The sequence below is a fragment of the Scyliorhinus canicula genome, chromosome 21 (genome assembly GCF_902713615.1).
Source record: "Scyliorhinus canicula chromosome 21, sScyCan1.1, whole genome shotgun sequence".
In the NCBI taxonomy this organism is placed as follows: domain Eukaryota; kingdom Metazoa; phylum Chordata; class Chondrichthyes; order Carcharhiniformes; family Scyliorhinidae; genus Scyliorhinus; species Scyliorhinus canicula.
This window is the reverse complement of record NC_052166.1, coordinates 56,505,050-56,524,486: the sequence shown is the minus strand read 5'-3', so window position 1 is coordinate 56,524,486 and position 19,437 is coordinate 56,505,050. Positions and strand designations below refer to the sequence as shown.

Below are 19,437 nucleotides of genomic sequence, written 5' to 3'. Positions count from 1 at the left end.
AACATAATAGGGAATAAGGAAATGTTGCAAAAAAATAAACAAATACGTTGCACCTTCACAGGGGAAGATTAAAAAACTTCCCTGCACTACTAGAGAATCAATGGCCTAGTGAAATTGAGAATCTGAAAGAAATTTGAAATAGTAAAAAGGTTGTACTGGAGAAATCAACAGGATTGAAAGTTGATGGATCCCCCTGGCCCTGATAGTGTTCATCCCAGAGTGTTGAAAGAGGTGGCAGTAGAGGTAGTGGATGTGTTGATGGTCACCTTCCAAAATTTTAGATTCTGGAACAGTTCTTGCAGATGGAAACGTAGCAAATATAACCCCAATATTTAAAAAGGGAGGGAGAGAAAAAACAAGGGACTGCAAGACCTGTTTAGCCTAACATCAGTATTTGGGAAAAAGCTAAAATCTACTATTAAGGATGCGATAACAAGAAAATGGGAGGCTTAGGCACAATAAGATGGATTTTGAATGGAAAATCATGTTTGACAAACCTGATGAAGCTTTATGAGGACATAAATAGCAGAATGGGTACGGGAGAATCAGTGGATGTGGTATATGTAGATCTTCAGAAGACCAATAGGGAACCACATAAGAGGTCATAAGCAAGGAGCTGGGGGTTTTATGCTGGCATGAACTGAGGATCGGTTAACAGGCAGAAACCAGAGAGTAGGAATAAAAGGGTCTTATATGGTATACCTTGGGGTACCACAAGGATCTGCGCTTGGCCACCAGCTATTCACAATCTATAATCAATGTTTGGATATGGAGGCCAAATGTAATATTTCCAAGTTTGTTGATGTCACAAAACATGGTGGGAATGCAAGCTGTGAGGAGGATGCAAAGTGGCTTAGACTGGATAAGTGAATGGGCAAAAACATTGGCAGATGGAATGTAATTCAAGGGGAGCTGGGAGTCCTTGTTCATAGGTCACTGAAAGCTAACATGCAGGTGCAACAAGTAATTATGAAGGCAAATGATAGTCTTTGTTGCAAGAAGATTTGAGTACAGGAATAAAGAATTCTTGCTGCAATTGTCTACAGTTCTGGTCTCCTTACCCAAGGAAGGATATGCTTGCCATAGCGGGAGTGCAGCAAAGTTTCATCAGACTAATTCCTTGGGTGGTGGAGAGATTGAGGAGACTAGGCCTGTATTCTCTAGAGTTTAGAAGAATGAGAGTTGATCTAATTGAAGTATACAAAATTCTTACAGGGCTTGTCAGGGCAGATACAGAAGGGTTGTTTCCCTTGGCTGGGGTGTCCAAAGTCAGGGGACAGTCCACTTAGGACTGAGATGGGGAGGAATTTCTTCACTTAGAGGGTGGTGAATCTTTGGAATTCTCTATTGCAGAAGGCTGTGGAGGCTTAGTCATTGAATATGTTCAAGGCAGAGATAGATAGATTTCTAGATATTAAAGATATCAAGGAAGATGGGGGATATTACCGGAAAATGACATCGAGATAAACAATTAGTCCATTATCTAGTGGAATGGCAGAGCATGTTTGAGGGGTCGAATGGCTCTTGTGTTTCTGTGAAGGTTCAAACTTGCAACCTGGCACCTGCAATCAAGCACTGAACTATTCAGATGCACTTTGGTATGAAAGGAGATAGAATGTGTCATATTTAATACATCAAACAGAGTGAATCAGCTAATATGTCAATGAGCAAATAGTTCTGGGATACCTTTCAAAGACTTAGCTGATCAATAGCTCACACTTGCATTGCAGGACTGAAATTCACAGACAGAAAAGTACAACTCAAGGGCACGAACAATTCACTCATCCAAGTGAGCCACTGGTTATTGAAGAATAAACCATTTATATTCTAAAAACAAAACAGATGCTGTTAGATATCTATGTTTTCATATTCAGTCATCAGGCACATTACGTTAATCAAAGCTTCTCAAGTTGACTCGCCTCTAAGCATCTGCTACATACATTGTGAATATACCAGGACACACAATTTATTGAACATACAGGTGATATTTAATGATACTCTTTGGTGGTCTGCCACTTTCTACCCTCCCCAAATTGGACGTCATCCAAAGCTCTGTTGTCCATGCCATAACTCGCAAATCTCTTTCCGCTGTGTTTGCTGACCTGCATTGCCTCCCACGTGTCTTGATTTTAAGATTCTCATTGTTGCTTTCATATCCTTCCATGGCCTCGCCCCTTCCTATCTTTGTAATCTCCAACAACCCATAATCCACCAAACTATCTATGCTTCTCTAATTCTGGCCTCATTTTCATTCCCACTCAATCGCTCCACCATTGGTGGCCATGCTTCCAATTGTCTCGGTCCTAAGCTCTGGAATTCCTTTCCTTTACCTCTCCTCCCCAACATAGGTCTTTGATTAAGCTTTTCATAATCTGATCCAATATCTCATAGTGTGTCTCAGTGTCATACCTTGTTTTATAATGCTCCTGTGAAGTACCTTGGGATATTTCATTATGTTAAAGGTGTTATGTAAATATTTGATACAATACTGTACACACTTTAAATTAATTGGATTTCAGTTTTGGAATCTTTTGTTTCTTTTTATGGTGTTCAACTGAAAATTCAATCCTTCCCTGGATGACGGGCAGGTTTGTCCTGCACACTGGTGAACCTGGAATCACTGATGGGAATGCAATGGAAAAGAAAAGTTCAACAGCAAAATAAATAATAATAATAAATCTTTAGTATTGTCACAAGTAGGCTTACATTAACACCGCAATGAAGTTATTGTGAAAATCCCCTAGTCGCCATATTCCAGCGCCTGTTTGGGTACACTAATGGAGAATTCAGAATGTCCAATTCACCTAGCAGCACGTCTTTCGGGACTTGTGGGAGGAAACCAGAGCATCCGGAGGAAACCCACGCAGACACGGGGAGAACGTGCAGACTCCGCACAGACAGTGATCCAAACCGGGAGTCGAAACCGGGTCCCTGGCGCTGTAAAACAACAGTGCCAACAACTGTGCTACTGTGCCGCCCATACAAATGAAGTGCACTGCATTAGAAGGTTTCCAGCACCATATCTAAATGGCTGGTCATCTTGTACATGGCTAGAAAGTGAATTTTGGCAGGCAAATCAATTTGGTGGGGGGGTTAGAGAACCAGCATCAGGGCTTTGACAACCTCCCCGGTCTTTTTCATTATGGGATGGGAATAAGCAGTGAGAACATTGACTAATCTCTCTGATTTGAACAAGGCTGGACACCTTGTCTAGTAACTTGAAAGACTCTTGGTGAGTAAGGGATAATCAAAATTATTAAAATTATGTCCAACCTGCTGTTTTACAGGACATACTGGCGCTGGAGGGTGTGCAGAGGAGATTCACTAGGTTAATCCCAGAGCTGAAGGGGTTGGATTACGAGGCGAGGTTGAGTAGACTGGGATTATACTTGTTGGAATTTAGAAGAATGTGGGGGGATCTTATAGAAACATATAAAATTATGAAGGGAATAGATAGGATAGATGCGGGCAGGTTGTTTCCACTGACGGGTAAAAGCAGAACTAGGGGGTATAGCCTCAAAATAAGGGGAAGTAGATTTAGGACTGAGTTTAGGAGGAACTTCTTCACCCTAAGGGTTGTGAATCTATGGAATCCCTTGCCCAGTGAAGCAGTTGAGGCTCCTTCATTAAATGTTTTTAAGATAAAGATAGATAGTTTTTTGAAGAATAAAGGGATTAAGGGTTATGGTGTTCGGGCTGGAAAGTGGAGCTGAGTCCACAAACGATCAGCCATGATCCCATTGAATGGCGGAGCAGGCTCGAGGGGCCAGATGGCCTACTCCTGCTCCTAGTTCTTATGTTCTTATAAATAGTGGAACTGTTAGAAAACATGACTCTCTGGCACTCGGTCTACTTGGTAAAAAGTTGCATTCAGACAGAGTGTGCTGGTAAAACTAACCAGGAACAGAAGACTCAGCTGAATCAAAATGACATCACCCTCTTTTTCTATGATTGCAGCATAGATAGCTACATTTTGGGCATGGTGTGGCGATGAGGCTGCGTGGAAGAAGGGCAGGACAGGTATCAGAATGGACGTGACCGTTTCAATTCTGAAGGTGTTTAACATACATTTGTAGTTTCCAACATTTCGTTCCTGACAGACATGCAGGTCACAGGGAAGGTTTGAAAAACCCATAATTCCACTGGAATATCCTGAATTTGCTCCTTTACCAATTGCTAAGGCTGGTTCTTCTATTATTTCACAAGATGCATGTGCCGGAGGGTGAGGGCCATGATGTGGTAAGGTGCAAATCACCTTGCTTTAATTCTTGCAAATATTTCCCTGCTGATTTTAAGCTATACAGAAATATGGTTGCAAATACTAGCAACCTGCTCTACGCTGTTTCAGACAATCCAGCGAGTAAATGTTCTAAGGGGTATGGTGTTCCAAGCTGAACAAGCAGCAGGAAACTTTCCAGCATAATCCTGCATGGTTTAAGACAATTAAACTTCAGCAGCGGACTTATGTATTTCTTTGTGTCTCCAAATATTATTGCTTGCCAACCAGCGGTCAAATTCTTTGGGTTTGGGCAGGCACAGATGGAAACTATACTTGTGAGGATTTCTAAGTATCTTGGTTTGGAGATTCTTGGTAATAAGTTTCTGACAGTTAGTTGATCAAAGGCAATTTTATTTTTAATTGCTTCCCCAATATGGCTCATCACTTTCAAAGTCTCCATGTTCTTCTTTATTCAACCCATCATGCACTCATGTTGCACAATTCTTTTCCCAATTTGCAATACTGCACGTCATTATGGAATTGTATAATTGAACCAAGTTCTTCTACAAATCTTTAATGGTTTCCTGTCTCTGCTGCTCCCTTATTTTAATGTCTTCTGCAAATTAACCAGCTTATACTTGATTTCAGAATCTAGGTAATTTATGCTATCTTAAAAGGTCTAAACACCAATTCCTATGAGACTGCAGTCAGCACAGTCTCCCCACGCTGTAAATGTTCTTTTATAACTACACTAAATGTCCTTTTGAAAAAAACTTAACCATGTTACCCAAAGACTTTTAGTTTACGGAAATTTTTCACATGAACTCTGGAAATTAAAGTAAGCAATATATATTAGAGATTTCCACTTTTGTAAAGGTGAAATTTTTTGAAACAAATATTTTTATTAAATCATATATAAAACAGTAATATACATATTAAGAAATACACATAATTTATATATTAGAAAAGAACCAAGAATAAAAAAGCGATTAACGAATATGTATCAAGAAACCCTGATATCTAAACTAACCCATTCTAACTCAAACCCCTAACCCTCGAACGTGCCCAGGTCTTTAAAGAATGAAATGAACGGCCATCATCTCTAACAGAATCTCTGCACCGAGCCTCTAACGGTATACTTGATCTTTTCCGGATGTAAGACTGATATTGTCCACCTACGCAGATGCTTTGGGTGGGAGGGAGATCTCCAGCTAAGTAGTATTCACCTCCTGCTATTAAGGTGGTGAAGGCAAGAACCTCCGCCCCTATTCCAGAATGGAATGAAAGGGAGTCCGAGACTCCGAATATTGCAACCAGTGGGCAAGGTTCTAGGGTTACCTGTAAATCTTGGATATGGTGTTAAAATAGGAAATCCAGTATCCAGCAAGCTTAGGACAAGACCAGAATGCATGCATGTGGTTAGCTGGCGTAAGTGAACAGTGGTCACATTTGTTCACCACATCCCGCAAAAAGCCGCTAATCCTTGTTTTTGTCCAATGGGTTCTATGTAGTACTTTGAATTGAATCAAACTCAGTCTGGTATAGGATGAAGTGGAATTCATCGTATAGAGGGCTTCCCTCTTAACCTCCTCAGTAAGCATGGAGCCTAGCTCCCCCGCCCATTTCTCATATGTGACTGAAGATGTAAGCAAGAAATGCATTAAGTGCAAAGTACATGGACTTCCTGGTAATATCTGACAAGGTACCATACAGGTGACTACTAGAGAATATTAAGATGCATGTAGTTAGAGAAGAACGCAAACTGTATTTTAAAAAAACTGATCGGAAAAGAGGAAACAAAGTAGGAATTAAAGGCAGTTCACAGAATGGTTGGAAGTGGGTAGCTATATCAGATAAGAGTTTTGTTCTGGGGCTGCTCCTGCCTTCTGCATATAAATGATTTCAATACAAGGCTAAAAAGGAATGGTGTCCAAATTTGTAGGTGATACAAAAATAAAAGGGAAGACACATCATTCTGCAGAGGAGATTCACCAGGATGTTGCCTGGGCTGAAGCGTTTCAGCTATAAAGAGGGACGCGGTATGCTGGGGTAGTTGCCCTTGGAGGAGAGAAGGCCGAGGGGAGGATCTGATTGAGGTGCATTAAATTATGAGGAGCATAGATAGGATGAATAGGAAGGAACTTTTCCCCTTAGTGGAAGTGTCAGTAACCAGGGGGCATAGATTTAAAGTAAGGCGCAGAGGGCGGCTTAGAGGGAAAACCCTTTCACCCAGAAGGTTGGAATCTGGAACTCGCTAACAAAGAAAGGGAGGTTGGAAGAGGTGGAAACCCTGGCAACATTTCAGAAGTATTTAGATGAGCATCTGAAATGCCATAGAATACGAGTGCTAGAAAATGAGATTAGAGTAGATAGGTGTTTGATGGCCAGCGTGGACATGATGGGCCGAAGGGCATTTTCCATTCTGTTCGAAATTCTATGACTTAAGGAAGCTTCAAGGGGAGTATTGCCAAGATGGTCAAAAACAAAAGAGTCAAATGGAATTCAATATTAGTGTGATGTAGTACAATTTGGTAAAATGAAATAAAATAATAACTGTACTTCAAATGCAGGAAGGCCCACGTGAGCAAAAGAGCAATGATCCCACCTCTGAGCATTTATCATCTAGAAGTGTGCTTGCATCTAAGAGGAGTGGATTGGCAAAGTCCTCTCACATTCAGCCAGTCTTCCCAAATAGACCAATGACTTGGCAATGTTGAAAAAGTGAGTCTTCTAATAGCCCAGAGTATGATCGCCCGGATATAAAATCAGCGGAAGAAATAGATTGCTTGTGTGCCACTAGGCAGGGATCAGAAGAATAATGCAGGAAGATTTGGTAATTTGGAAGAGCAGAGGGTTCAGAATCACAAGTGATAATGAGCAACATAATGTAATTCTATATAATAGTCTTACTGCATCCTCAAAAGGCCAAGGGCCAGAACTCTCGGCTGTTCACGCTGGTGGGATTAGTGAATCCCACCAGCAATGAAGATGCACGGCTGAGAAACATGTGGCTGGGAGGCCGGAGAATCCCGGACATGGTGTTTGGTTAAGATCTTTCCCTTCTACAGCTTGTTCAATAAGTAATTCTTTGTGCTAAAAAGTGAATTACAGTTTAATTGAAGCAGTGAAAATAACACATCAAGTTGAGAATGATAAAAATTGAATTATCAGACGACTTGAATCAAGCAACTTCACATGTAGAGCAATAAATTGTAAATGTTGGTTTCATTCCAAGGTATTGTTATACAGATACTCAACCCTAAACCCATTCTTTAGAATGGTTTCTATTATTTTACATGTTGTTGAGTTTAATTGCCCACCGGTCAATTACCAACCTCCTTCTGAGAAGCTGGTATGTCACCCGGCTGAGGTGATAGCCTTTACGCCTTTAAATTAATCAAATATCACTGGTACATGAACTTCAAAATCCTCTTGGGTACTTAAAATGTTATCCTCCATGGTAAACATTATAACATTTGTTAAGTATTTTCTCCTGGATAGTACGGTTGTGCAGTGGTTAGCACTGCTGCCTCATGGCACCGAGGTCCTAGGTTCGATCCCGGCTCTGGGTCACTGTCCATGTGGAGTTTGCACATTCACGTGTTTGCGTGGGTTTCGCCCCCACAACCAAAGATGTGCAGGTTAGGTGGATTGAACATGTGAACATGCAAAATTGCCCCTTATTTGGAAAAAATGAATTGGGTACTCTAAATTTATTTATTTTTTAAAAAGTATTTTCTCCTTGGTGATGTATTGGTTAGCACTGCTGCCTCACGGCGCCGAGCACCTGGATTCGATCCCAGCCCAGGTCACTATCTATGTGGAGTTTGTCCAATGTTTGCGTGGGTACCCCACAACCCAAAAATGTGCAGGGTGGTGGATTGGTCATGGTAAATTGCCCCATAATTGGAAAATAAATTTGAAAAAATATTTTCTCCTTAAGCACACTGAAAACTTCCATTAATAACGAGTACCTTTTCTGCTATTCAACCTCAGAAGGCAAACAATTTGGCAATTACATTGGTTTTGCATATTTCTCCAATTTACAATGTTCAGCAGGAGACATATCCATATTGATTTGTGATAAATGACTCAGATACAGAAACTTTTTTTTTTACTAATCAAGTTAGATACAGAAATTTGTTTTTACCAATCAAGTTAATGGCTCAAACATCCCTACCTTCCCATCTTCTGTATAGACATTTTCATTATATGCCTTAACGATTGTCCGGTCAATAAATAAACTCCTCATCACAACTATTGCCTTTAATACCTTTCCAAGTGTGACCTGTAACAAAGAATTAGAAAGCAGAACAGATTATTAGGGTAAAATGGATACACTGGAGGGTAGTGACCACTCCACCTTGGGAACAAATAAGAATGTTTACTCACAAGATGCCAGTTTGTGATACAGTATGTACATGTTACTATGATCAAAGATGCCCACATTAAATCTGCTTTCCAGTAACCTATGAAAAATAACTTCAAACAATCTCACTGCAGGTCGTAGGAATTTGTACCAGTCTGTTATTGTAAAGCATTCCAAGGAATTTAAATGCCTCAGATGATAATTACTGTCAGGTCTTAAAAACTATTTAATGATTTTTTTGTAAAATAATTTCCCAAAATAACAGATTTATCTTGTGTATGTGGCTGTTTATCGGAACCTGGGGAATGGAAACATTTTTGAATCATTGGTCTTTCTCTCTTCGCCTCTGGGGAAGCAACTAGCCTCCCTCGGGGTCCTTCTCCAAAATGGGATGGCGAAACTCAACAACACACTGCGCTCCAATAGGAGGCAGTTATTTGCCTGCACCAGCATCGCAGAATCTGGAGGTGGAGTTCATACCATCAGGAGCTGTGAAATATTGCAACGGCTCCTATTTGAAGTAAGACTGTAATATATAAAGGCATTATTAGCAATCATCTGCATTTACTGCAGGGAAAACTTTTAGAAACCTGTCAAACCCTTCTAACATGTACTATATTACACACGGCTCTGTGCATTAGCTTTGTGAAATGTGGCTGCAGGCTATAACGAGCTTTTAATCCCAAAGAACACTTCAGAAAGTTGCTCAATACACCAGGTCGCACAGCCTCAGGCTGTAATAATTAGAGAGGTCTGTGAATTTTCCAACTGCTTGTTACCGTAACCAATACTCTTATCACCATTAACAATTAATCAACCTGTTTAATCAGTTACTACCATTGTGGAAATAAATTTACAGGCAAGACTAGTCAACATCTCATTTTATAAATTGATAATGCAGTTCCACAAATTCGGAAGTAGCGACATTTACCTCAGAATTGGATACCCATTTCCCTGGGAATGTCAGCTTTCTAAAATTAAATAATTTTAAAAATGGTATTGCACTATATATCACCAAAATAAGACAGTAAAATTTCAAATTCCAATAGGGAAGTAAAGTGGGTAGGGTCAGAATGAATTTTAGTAATGTGCATCAGTCCATCTGCCTCCTCGTTCTGAGAGAACCTCGTTGCTCTTCGTGTCTGATGTGACTGGAATAGAAACACGGTGCTCAGGTTGTGACCCTTTACACTGTGGTTCAGTACAATGCAGCAATGTGTTGCGTGACCCTCCTCAAAAATCAACATTTCGACAAAGCTAATTCCTCATTGCAATGTTCACTATAAATGAATCCTGGTAATATTTTCTGCGCTACCCTTTCGTGATTTTAAACATCACCACTCAACCGGGTCAACTTTATGAAGTTCGCTTTATGGTACGGTTAATGTCATCAGTGGACAAGATGATTCCGGAATGGAACCGTGGCTCATTTCATGGGGTCCGCCATGTTCTTCCTGGAGGTTGACGTTTCAAAATGACATACACCTGTAATCTAAAATGTTCTCCTCCATGACACCCCAGTTTGCACCTGTTTTGGCCCTTGCAGGAGTTCAAAATGGTCTGGTCGTTTTGAGTGATTATCCATATCTGTTTTTAATAACAGGGGAGAGTACGGCATTAATTTTGTTTGTCTTCCAAGGTAACAACTCAGCAACGGTTCTCTTCTCTCTTCTTCCATCACTTATCAGGTTTTGGAAGGCTCCCCCTGCTGCAATTGCAATCAATTCTGCAGGAAATTTTCAAACGAAGATTTGGGCCAGGCACTTTCTTTTTAAAGCTCAAAAAACCAATAGAAAAGGTAATTTTTAGGCTCCAGTTGCCTTTTAAAAAAAAAATGTCTTCCCCACTCATGGCTTCCACGTGGTAAGGATGTTGACTTTGGACTCAGCTGCAGTACTTTCACTGTACTGGTTAACATACAAACAAGAAGCACAAGCGGGCCATTCAGCTCCTCGAACCTGTTTTACCGTTTAATGCGATCACGGCTGATCTGATAGCAACCTCAAATCTGCATCCCATCTATCCTCAATAACTATAACCCCTTTGCTTACCAAGAATCTATCTACCTTTGCCTTAAAAAGATTCAAAGACTCTGCTTCCAACAGGAAGAGAGTTCCAAAGACTCACCACCCTGAGCAGAATATTTTTGCCTCGCCTCTGTTTAAGTGGGCAACCCACAGTGAACCCTAGTTCTAGATTCTCCCACATGAAACAGCGAGACCTTGTGGATCAGTCGCTGAAAGTAAGCGCACAAGTACAGCAGGCTGTAAAGAAGGCAAATAGTACGTTGGCCTTCGTAACGACAAGATTTGAGCATAGGAATAGGGATGTTTTACTACAATTTTATAGGGCATGGGTGAGGCCACATCTGGACTATTGTGTACAATTTTGGTGTCCTTATCTGAGGAAGGATGTTCTTGCAATTGAGGGAGTGCAGCAAAGGTTTACTAGGCTGATTCCTGCGATGGCAGGACTGTCATACGAGGAGACACTAAGTCGGTTAGGTTTATATTCATTGGAGTTTAGAGGAGTGAGGGAGAATCTCACAAAAACTTAGAAAATTCTAACAGGATTAAATAGGGTAGATTCAGAAAAAATGTTCCCAATAGTGGGGGATTCCAAAACTAGGGGTCATAGACCATAAGACCATTAAGGCATAGGATTAGAATTAGGCCACTCGGCCCATCGAGTCTGCTCCGCCATTCAATCATGGCTGATATTTGTCTCATCCCCATTCTCCTACCGTCTCCCCATAACCCACGATCACCTTATTAATCAAGAACCTATCTATCTCCGTCTTAAAGACATTCAGTGATTTGACCTCCACAGACTTCTGCGGCAAAGAGTTACAAAGATTCACCACCCTCTGGCTGAAGAGATTCCTCCTCTTCTCTTTTTTGAAGGATCTTGCCTTTAGTCTGAGATGGTGTCCTCTGGTTCTAGATTTTCCTACAAGTGAAAACATCCTCTCCATGTCCATTCTATCCAGGCCTCGCAGTACCCTGTGAGTTTCAATAAGATCCCCTCTCATACTTCTAAACTCCAACGAGTACAGACCCAGAGTCCTCAACCGTTCCTCATACAACAAGCTCTTTATTCCAGGGATCATTCTTGTGAACCCCCTCTGGACCCTTTCCAAGGCCAGCACATCCTTCCTTAGATATGGGGTCTAAACCTGCTCACAATACTCCAAATGGGGTCTGACCAGAGCCATCCTGAAAAAGACCCCTTTATCCCCTCTCTGCCTTCTGCCCGTCAGCCAATCCTCTATCCATGCTAGGATCTTACCCTTAACACCAAGGGGCAACCCTTTTAGGACTGAGGTGAGGAGAACATTCTTCACCCAGTGGGTGGTGAATCTGTGGAATTCATTACCACAGAAAAGATTTGAAGCCAAAGTATTGTGTGATTTCAAGAAGGTATTAGATATAGCTCTTGGGAATAAAAGGATCAAGTATTCTCTCTGCATCCACCCCGTCAAGACTCCTTAGGATTGGCATGGTTAGTACCCCGATTACTTGGTTATTTTTAAATGTCCTAATTATGTTTCAAATGCCAAGCACATTCTTTTTCTGAATTTTACTCACCCTTTTCCAGCCAGGTCCTTTGTCTTTGCATCCATTAGGGGTGGCTTTTCATCTGCATAGTGGATTCTTCTTCTGTCCCTCAGCTTTGTTTTTGGAATTTTGCCACGCTTTTGACTCTGTGTTCAACCAGGTCTGGAAATGGTCCTCCACGGCTACAATTAAGCTTTTTTAGACAGTCTCCAGCTGTGTCTTCAAATTAGGTATACTTAGCTCAGGTCGGGCTTTTTTAGTTTATTTCGTGCCTGGAGATTCTGGGTTCCTTCTTCAGCTCCTTTGGGATTTTGAGGTCGTTCCCCCCCCCCCCCCCCCCCCCCCCCCCCCCCCCCCCCCCCGCCCCAACCCATCCTGCCACCATGTGGCAAGGTTGTAGATGTCTCATTAAGCGGTCTGGAGGCTTGTGTGGTTGAACATAAACCGTTTATTGTTAATCTATAACTGTATAGATATCTCCCAAGGTATAGTCCCATCATGCTAACTCCTCTCAGACTCTCGCTGCACCACTCTATCTCCCGTCTATTGTCATGGACAGCACGGTAGCACTGTGGTTAGCACTGTTGCTGCATTGCGCCAGGGTCTCAGGTTCGATTCCCAGCTTGGGTCACTGTTCTCCCAGTGTCTGCGTGGATTCCTGCGGGTGCTCCCACAAGTCCTGAAAGACCTGCTTGTTAGGTGAATTGGACATTCAAAATTCTCCCTCTGTGTACCTGAACAGGCACCAGAATGTGGCGGCTAGGGAATTTTCACAGTAATGTCATTACAGTGTTAATGTAAGCCTATTTGTGACAATAATAAAGGTTATTATTTTGTGTCTCTACATCATGGTGTGGGTGGTACTATTATCCAATTCTACCTTAACCCTTGCTATGCCAAACATCTTTATATTACAGAGATGATTTTAGAGGTTTTGGAAAGTTGTAAGTTCCAGATTACCACAATGGAGATGGTTAAAAAGTCAATAATGCCCTACAACTCTCCGCATGATGAGGAATCTTGCTTAGGTTGTTGTGGGGAGGTACCAAGCAGCTGAGTATAAAATGGTGAAGTCCACAGTTTCCAGTTAGTATTGTTACGAGCCAGGGTTTAGAAAACTCCAAAGTATATTATGGAGTTCACCTGACCTATAACCATTTATTGATTTTGGTTACGATGAGCACAAGAGCCTGCCTTTCAGATGTTAATCAAGAAACAAGCTTTATTCTATGAATTTAGTTAACATTTGTATAAACACACACATTAAGCATTTTTATCAACTACAAACATAAAGACCCCACACAGCAACAGTAATCGATGTATAACCCTTAATGAACTCCCCCTTAACTGTTCCAATTCTGTAACAAACTCAAAGTAAAACCAGAAACCCCTTTTCAAAGGTGTGGCCCAGTACACGGCATTCTCACTGGTATAAGACTTGTCATTGATACTCTGTTCCCCTTTTCAAACAGCAGGTTTGAATTCCTTCCAGAAAGCAATTATCTCTTTTAAGTTATCAAGCAGTCTGGAGACAGCATTTAAAATGAAGACAGATAAACACTTGTTTCACCCTGTGCAGTTCAAAACCAGTCCAAATCCAAAGCAAAAGTAAAAAATCATAGAGCCACAGCCCAGCTCCACACACACAATGACATCACTGAAGCCATGTGATAAGACAAAAACATTTAAAGGGACACTCCCATGACAGTATTTCCAGGCAGTGAAGGGAATGTGTTACCTTGGCTCAGTGCACTGAATCAGAAATGTCTTTGTTCGAGCTTCATGAGTTTGAGCCCATAATCCTGTTGACACTTTGGCACAATAGCGACAGCGTTCTGCTTTGCGGCAAGTGTTATATTAAAAACAAAATCATACCTTGAACTGTCTGTCTATTCTTTTGGGTTTAAGTGGATGTTTAAGATCCCAGAGTAACATTTGGAGAGCTGCAGGGAATTCTGCTGTCATGCCAAATGCTTCTTCAAATGAACACTAAGAATAGTTAGGTAATCATTTATCCTGTGTTGCTGATGGAAGCTTGTGTGCAAAACATTTGCCTACAAAACCGCAACCATACTTACAATGAATTAATTCAATGTGAGGTGCTCTAAGATATACATTGAGAGATGTGATGAGGTCTAGTATCGATGCAATCTTTACATGGCACAGGGTGCATGACCCACAGGGAGTTCTCAGTCACGTTTCGGATTATACATGCTAACATCTTTGAATGGAATCTGACAGTCACTCCAATTATTTGGTGCTGCCAGCTGCTTCCTAAAGTTGCAGAGAATACACATTACGGTCTGGCTACTGTTTATTCAACTGCTTATTGTGCAAGCTATCAGTCGATAGTTACTGTGTGATAAAGTGTACATTGGTCTGCATTTATGAGGCTGAGAAAATCATACAGTAAGATTTGGTGTATCCAGTGAACTAGGTGATGAGGGTACATTGCTCAACACCCAGCTCACTATATTTATCTAATAAATGATGTAGTCAGTGTACATAGTGTTAGGGGGTTTAGTTTAGCTATTTGGGGTTAGGCTGATATGTGCTTTTGCTTGTTAGTCTTGTTTCTTTATTGTGTAACTTTGGTTAATTGGTATGTCTGATTTTGTTTATTCTGAACATTTTTAAATAAACGTATTTAAAAAAAGCACTACGTGAAGCAAAATTAATTTGAACATATCTGGCCCAGATCAGCATTGGAACTGCTGCATCAGATGCTGGTCAGGAAGAAGACTGCCCATTTACTTAGTTCTGTTTAAAAGGGTCTGACTATTGATGCAGCAGCCTGAAGAACTCGCTCAGCGCAGGAATCCATAAGACACCCACAAAGAGGATCAGGGCAGAAGGCACGCCCCCCAGCACTAGCTGCTGCAAGTTAAAGGTCCAGTTTGATTGGGTGAGGAGAGCAAGTGGGTAAGTGGACAAGTTAGTTAAATTACAACTTCCAAAAGACCTTAGATTCTGGGAGGGGACCAGTGGATTGGAAAATAGCTAATCTAACACTATTGTTCAGGAAAGCTGCGAGACAGAAAGCAGGAAATTATAGGTCAGTTAGCCTAATATCTGTCACAGGAAAACTGCTAGAATCCATTATTAAGAGGCTATAGCAGAACACTTAGAAAAATCATAATTTGATCAGGCAGAATCAACATGGGTTTGTGAAAGGGAAGCCACGTTCAACTAATTTATGAGAATTTTTTGAGGAAACAAAAAGCAAAGTGGATAAAGAGAACTGTGTAGATGTGTTGTATGTCGGGCGTACTTCGATTTCCAAAAGGTATCTTGTTGCCACATCAAAAGTTACTACAAAAGATTATATGGTGTCGGGGGTAACATATTGGTATGCATAAAGGATTAGTTAACCTACAGGGAGCAGAGAGTAGGGGTAAATGGATCTTTTCTAGGTTGGCAAGCTGTAACAAGTGTGTGCCACAGGGATCAGTACCTGGGGCCTCAACTATTTACAGTCTATAGCAATGATATGAAGGGACCGAATGTATGGTTGCTAAACTTGCTTGTGACATCAAGATTGGTGGGGAAATAAGCTGTCAAGAAGAGTTAGCAATTCCGCAAAGGGGAAGGTTAAGTCATTAAATTGGCAGATGGAATATAGTGTGGGAAAGTGTGAATTTGTCCACTTTGGCAGGAAGAATCGAAAAGCAGCAGATTATTTTAACAGGAGAGACTGTGGAACTGAGGTACAGAGGGATTTGGGTGTCTTGGTACGTATCACAAAAAGTTAATATGCAGGTACAGCAAGTGATTAGATGTTGGCATTTATTGCAATGGGAATGGAATATGACAACAGGGAAGCTGTACAGGACATTGGTGAGAACACATATGGAATTGTGTGCCATTTTCATCTGATTTGAAAAAGGATATAACTGCATTAGAAGCAGTTCAGAGAAGGCTCATGTGACTTATTCCTGGGGTGAGCGGCTTATCTTATGGAGAAAGGTTGAAAAGGTTGGGCCTATACCCATTGGAGTTTAGAGGAATGAGAGGTGATCTTGTTGAAACAGGAGATCCTGGGAATTTGAAAGGGTAGATAGTAGGAGGATTTTCATAGAATTTACAGTACAGAAGGAGGCCATTCGGCCCATCGAGTCTGCACCGGCTCTTGGAAAGAGCACCCTACTCAAGATCAACACCTCCATCCTATCCCCATAACCCAGTAACCCCACCCAACACTAAGGGTAATTTTGGACACTAAGGGCAATTTATCATGGCCAATCCACCTAACCTGAACATCTTTGGACTGTGGGAGGAAACCGGAGCACCCGGAGGAAACCCATGCACACACGGGGAGGATGTGCAGACTCCGCACAGACAGTGACCCAAGCCAGAATCGAACCTGGGACCCTGGAGCTGTGAAGGATTTGTCCTATCCACAATGCTACCGTGCTGCCCGATGTTTCCATTTGTTTCCATTTGTGGGAGAGACTAGAACCAGGTTAACTGAAGCACGTAAATTTATGTGCCTGAGAAACCATGGAGTCGAGGAATTAATAGATGACATAGGGTTAGAATGTTAGGCAGATCTGTGACCAGTATAGAGTTTTGTATTTTGCATTGCAGTTTTTAAATGATTAACATTAAAATGGAATCTGGGTTCTATAACCACATTTCTGGCAAGTTTATTTTACTTTTAGCTCAGTTAGGAAGGGGACACAGTTTAAGAACAAGAGGTCAACCTTTTGAGAGAGATAAGGAGAATTTCTCCTCTCAAAGGGTCGTCAGTGTGTAGAATTCCCTCCCTCAGAAAGCAGCAAGGCTGGGTCATTGAATTTATTCAAGGCAGAGTGAGACAGATTTTTGATTGGCAAAGGAATGAAGGGATTTGGGGGCAGACAACAAGGTGCAGTTGAGATCCCAACCGGATGAGCCATAATCTTATTGAACTGCAGAGCATGCTCAAAGGGCTGAATGGCCTACCTCTGCTCCTATGTTCACAAGTGGAGCAGGGGGTGGTAAGGAATAGGTGGGCACTTGGGTTGGGTTTGGGCGGGTCGGTGGTGTGTGTGTTGTTGGGCGGGGGGGGGGGGGGGGGGGGGGGGGCAGTTAACTTTCAGACCAAGGACTGAGATCAAGAACACAATAAATCTTCCACTGTGGTTAGTGTTAAGCACATTTCATGACTAAATACATCAGAGAACCCAATTCAAAGCCTCTATACCTTAACTGAGCTAAAAGTAAAATAAACTTCCCAGAAATGTGGTTATGGAACCCAAAATACAAAACTCTATGCTGGTCACGGATCTGCCTAACATTCTAACCCTATGTCATCTATTAATTCCTCGACTCCATGGTTTCTCAGACACATAAATTTACGTGCTTCAGTTATTATAGTAGTTACTCATGGTATACATTAGGGGGGCATATACATCAGGGAGACCAAATGTATATCAAAGGTGCAAAGGTCTCCATCCTCGCTGTAAGTGGGACCATGAGCTCCTTTTCATTTCAATCTTCTCCCTTTAGACTGCAATACAACAACTTGCACAATGTAGTTACGTTTAGAGTAAAGTGTCCCAAAGAGCATAATCAGACCAAAACTGACACCAAGGCAGAAAAAGAGACATTAGTCCAGGTGTCCAAATGTTTGGTCAAAGAGCTACATTTTAAGCAGGATCATAAAGGAAACAGAGAAACAAATAGGTTTAGGGAGGCAATTCCAGGGATTGGGACCTAAATCACTGGTGGCATGGCGCCAACAGTGTGATGAAGGAAGTGGGATGTGCCATAAGTGGAGGAATGCAGAATTTTTGGAGGTTTGGAACACCATTCCAACCTCAATCAACATTAGCTTTAGGAACAGTGGCCGGGATTCTCCGTTTGAGAGACTATGTATTGATGCCGAGACTGAATTGCATGCGGTTCACTTTCCCGTTGGGGACTCTATTCGGGGAGCAATTCAGGACATGCTAACGGGCCAGCACTTTGCCCACTTTTGAATCGAGAGGAATTCTCATTCCCGCGGCGTTGGATTCACTGGGGCCGGAATTGGTGCTGGAGAGCCTTACAAACTGGAGCTGCTTATAAGTACGCTACTCCCCACTGCTTATAAGTACTCCACTCGCCACACACTCTCCTTCCAGCCAAGATGGAGTTAGCCAGAGCGATACTTAGTACCAATTTACCATCCAGTTTCTGAAAGTGAGCAACGCATTTTGATCAATGCATTATAAACTTGGCCTCAATCTACAAGGTTTCAGGCCTATTACCTCATCATTTGTCCAAATATTTAGGAACTGCATGGCATACAGTGCAGATAAGCAATGTTTGAATTGTCATGGTGCAATTTCTGAACAAAGTCCCATTTGCCTTTTTAAAATAGCCTCTCCTTTAGATTCACATCTTTGGATTTGGATTTGATTTATTGTCACGTGTACCGAGGTACAGTGAAAAGTATTGTTATGCGTACAGTCCAGGCAGATGGTTCCATACATGAAAAAACATTGGACGTACAATAAATACACAATGTGAAGACACAGACATCGGGTGAAGCATACGGAGTGTAGTACAACTCAGTAGGGAAGATGTGTGAAGAGATCAGTTCAGTCCATAAGAGGGTCATTCAGGAGTCTGGTAACAGCAGGGAAGAAACTGTTTTTGAATCTGTTAGTGCGTGTTCGCAGACTTTTGTATCTCCTGCCCGATGGAAGAGGTTGGAAGAGAGAATAACTCGGGTGGGAAGGGTCTTTGATTATGTTGCCCGTTTTCCCAAGGCAGCGGGAGGTGTAGACAGAGTCAATGGATGGGAGACAGTTTTGCATGATGGACTGGACTGTGCTCACGATCTCTGTAGTTTCTTACGGTCTTGGGCTCAGCAGTTGCCAGACCAGGCTGTGATGCAGCCAGATAGGATGTTTTCCAAGGTGCATCTGTAAAAATTTGTAAGAGTCAATGTGGACATGCCAAATTTCCTTAGTTTCCTGAGGAAGTATAGGCGCAGTTGTGCTTTCTTGGTCGTAGCGTCAACATGGGTGGACCAGGACAGATTGTTGGATGTGCACACCTAGGAATTCAAAGCTGTCAACCATCTCCACATCAGTACCATTGATGCAGACAGGGGTGTGTACAATATATCACTTCCTGAAGTCAATGACCAGCTCCTTAGTTTTGCTGATGGTGAGGGAGAGATTGTTGTCATTACACCACACCACTAGGTTCTCCATCTCCCTCCTGAACTCTGAGTCATCGTTGTTTGAGATCCGACCCACTCCGGTTGTGTCAACAGATCTGGACAAAGGTATTGAAAAACTAAATACAGTTGGGCATCA

At 41.8% G+C, this 19,437-nt stretch overlaps 1 protein-coding gene across 2 annotated transcripts in view; it reads right to left on the bottom strand.

Annotated features, from left to right (window-relative positions):
* The window catches only part of med27 (mediator complex subunit 27), a 263,109-nt gene that overhangs the window by 38,175 nt on the left and 205,497 nt on the right, over positions 1-19,437 (bottom strand). Inside the window, exon 5 of one of the 2 annotated variants that reach the window (XM_038781753.1) lies at positions 8,400-8,507. The exons of the other annotated variant lie outside the window; for it this stretch is intronic. Within the exon in view, the coding sequence (XP_038637681.1) occupies positions 8,400-8,507 (108 nt within the window). The remainder of the gene's footprint in view (positions 1-8,399; positions 8,508-19,437) is intronic. 2 annotated transcript variants of the gene reach the window in all.